The sequence below is a fragment of the Pterocles gutturalis genome, unplaced genomic scaffold (assembly GCF_000699245.1).
Source record: "Pterocles gutturalis isolate BGI_N339 unplaced genomic scaffold, ASM69924v1 scaffold127, whole genome shotgun sequence".
Classification (NCBI taxonomy): Eukaryota; Metazoa; Chordata; class Aves; order Pterocliformes; family Pteroclidae; genus Pterocles; species Pterocles gutturalis.
In genome coordinates this window covers 11,377-14,477 of record NW_010109770.1, presented here as the reverse complement: position 1 = coordinate 14,477, position 3,101 = coordinate 11,377, and the positions used below count along the sequence as shown (strand labels likewise).

The 3,101-nt window shown below is 41.9% G+C and overlaps 1 protein-coding gene across 1 annotated transcript; it reads left to right on the top strand.

Moving 5' to 3' along the window:
• Positions 1–211: 211 nt before the first annotated feature.
• Positions 212–2,329, top strand: SP4 (Sp4 transcription factor; the record flags this gene model as incomplete). The annotated part of the gene is made up of 2 exons (XM_010073058.1): positions 212–292; positions 775–2,329. Coding segments are annotated over exons 1-2 (1,636 nt in total), but the record flags the coding sequence as incomplete, so codon positions are not given.
• Between the last annotated feature and the right edge of the window lie 772 nt (positions 2,330–3,101).

The window sequence follows — 3,101 nt, the reverse complement described above, 5'->3', positions numbered from 1 at the left end:
ACTCTCCAGCCCCCATGGGTTGGGTTTCAAACCACGTTTCTTAGGACTCGTTCTTTTGTAATAATGATTTGCGCTGTTGTTTTTATGAAGAGGTAAAGGCAACAAGCTGGGAACCAAAAAGCATATGCTCGTAGGTTTTGTTGTATAAATGAAGGTGAATAATTAACCTGTTACACTTGATATTTTTGCAGATCAGAAGAAGGAGGAAACTATGCCCACAGAGGGAGAGAAATCTCCCGAGGCAGAGAATAACAGCAATAATAATAAAAAAGGGAAAACTGGAGGCTCACAGGTAAAGCACACACACCCGAAAAAGGGAAGCACCCAGACTATTAGCATGTAAAATGAAATGTTCAGCTAACAGCATTTCCTGCTCAGGGCATCTTTCTTTGGGTTGGATGAAACATAGTCGGTTTAGTGCAATGTTTTTACTGCCTGGACATGTTTTTTTGATTGCATTTTGCAGTGATCAGCTGCTTTCCATGTAGTAGAAGTACTTTAAAATTTTTTCTTTATTTTAGGGGGAAAAAAAAAAAAATGAATTGAGGATGCAGTTGAAGTCCGGGCTGTCATGTATTCATTGATAATTGGGGGCTTTATGTTTAAAGATTATTTACAGAAATACATACTTCCTTATTCAGAGCTGTATCATTGGTCTCTATGCAGAAGCTTTTTTTTTTTTTTCTGCTTCCTGTGTAAACCTTAATGCTTACTTCTAATGGTTCGTACTCATGCTCTTCTCCTGAATCTGCTCTTTTTTCTCTTTATGGATAGGATTCTCAGCCTTCACCTCTTGCTTTGCTAGCAGCCACTTGCAGCAAAATAGGAACTCCTGGTGAGAATCAAGGAACTGGACAGCAACAGATTATTATAGATCCTAATCAAGGTTTGGTGCAGCTTCAGAACCAGCCACAGCAGTTAGAATTGGTAACAACTCAGCTTGCTGGAAATGCTTGGCAGCTTGTTGCTGCTGCTCCTTCTGCTTCAAAAGAAAATAATGTTGCTCAACAAGGATCTTCTGTTGGCTCGAGTGCAGCAAGTCCCTCCAGCAGTAACAATGGAAGCACATCTCCTTCAAAAACCAAATCAGGCAGTTCTGCAACAACCCCTGGACAATTCCAAGTCATTCAAGTACAAAATCCGAGCGGTGGTGTCCAATACCAAGTGATCCCACAGATTCAGACAACAGAAAGTCAACAACTTCAAGTCAGTCCATCTAATGCTGGTGGCCTACAAGACATACAGGGACAAATTCAGCTTATTCCTGCAGGGAATAGTCAAGCTATCCTCACAACTGCAAACAGGACAGCTTCAGGAAACGTTATTGCTCAAAACCTAGCAAATCAGACAGTTCCAGTCCAAATTAGGCCTGGTGTTTCCATACCACTGCAACTGCAAACTATTCCTGGTACTCAGGCGCAAGTTGTAACAACGTTACCTATAAACATTGGTGGGGTAACCCTGGCATTGCCAGTGATAAACAATGTGGCAGCCGGAGGAAGTGCTGGTCAAGTTGGCCAATCTGCGGAGAGTGGAGTTTCCAATGGAAATCAGCTAGCATCTACACCTGTGACTTCTGCCTCTGTTAGTACGATGCCAGAGTCTCCTTCCCCATCTTCCACCTCTACGACCACTGCCTCAACATCTCTAACTAGCAGTGACACGCTAGTAAGCTCTGCAGAAACAGGCCAGTACACAAGCACAGCAGGCAGCAGTTCAGAGCAGACGACTGAAGAACCTCAAACAACTGCTACAGACTCCGAAGCCCAGAGCTCCAGTCAGCTTCAGTCCAATGGACTACAGAGTGTCCAGGATCAGTCAGGTTCTCTTCAACAGGTCCAAATCGTAGGTCAGCCTATTCTGCAGCAGATACAGATCCAGCAGCCTCAACAGCAAATTATTCAGGCCATTCCTCCACAGTCATTTCAGCTCCAGTCAGGGCAGACTATACAGACTATCCAGCAGCAGCCTTTGCAGAATGTTCAGCTGCAGGCAGTGAGTCCAACGCAGGTGCTCATCAGGGCTCCAACTTTAACACCATCAGGGCAGATCAGCTGGCAAACTGTGCAGGTTCAGAACCTGCAAAGCCTTTCAAATCTTCAAGTTCAAAATGCTGGGTTACCCCAACAACTAACCATTACCCCTGTGTCTTCAAGTGGTGGCACAACCATTGCCCAGATTGCACCAGTGGCTGTTGCTGGTACCCCCATCACTTTAAATGCTGCCCAGCTTGCTTCAGTACCTAATCTTCAAACAGTAAGTGTTGCCAACCTGGGTGCTGCAGGTGTTCAAGTTCAAGGAGTTCCTGTTACCATTACCAGTGTTGCAGGTGAGTGTTCTGACAAAGTTCTTGGGTTTGTTTTGGTTTGGTGTTTTTTTAATATTGTAAGAATACCAGACAGTTTTAAATTAGTACTTTTTTCAGGATTTTCTGTAATAAATGTTAAACCCTTAACTGTGAGGAAATACTTTATACTTATCACTGAAGTTCAGGTTTTAAGGTAGCTGATACTCCTCCTAAACATTGAGCTAATATTACCAGTTGTGTCAATTGAAATTGAACTGTTTGTATTTGATGAACTTAAATGATCCTCTTCTCCATCTTAGACTAAAGACTTGTAAGCTTCGGGAGTAAACATGAGACTTTACTGTTAGAGCGTTAATAAATTTAAAAAAAAAAAAAAAGAAAAACAAAAAAAAACCCAATAAAAAGCTTTTTCCAACCAGGCAGTTTTCCTAATCTCTGCATGGGGGATGTAGGTTGAGAAAAGTGGCAGTAACTGGGATATCTTGTGTCATGGCATGCATTTGTATTGAACTATTTGTTGTTACTCTCCACTAGCTCCTAAAGTTGTTCCCTTAAGAGTTTGTGTTCTGCAAAGAGATTGCTTGTGCACAGCATACTTCCTATGACTTTTCTTTTTTAAAAAATAAAAATGACTGGTAATTATACCTCAATACTTGCTGATGAACTTTTGATTATGCATTATGAAATGCCTGTTTGGTTATGCTGGTCTAATAGTTGGGAAAGGAGCTATTAAAAGACTGGATAACAGAGCTTAGTTCTAAAGTAAATTCCGTGCAAGATCTCTGCAGTGTCC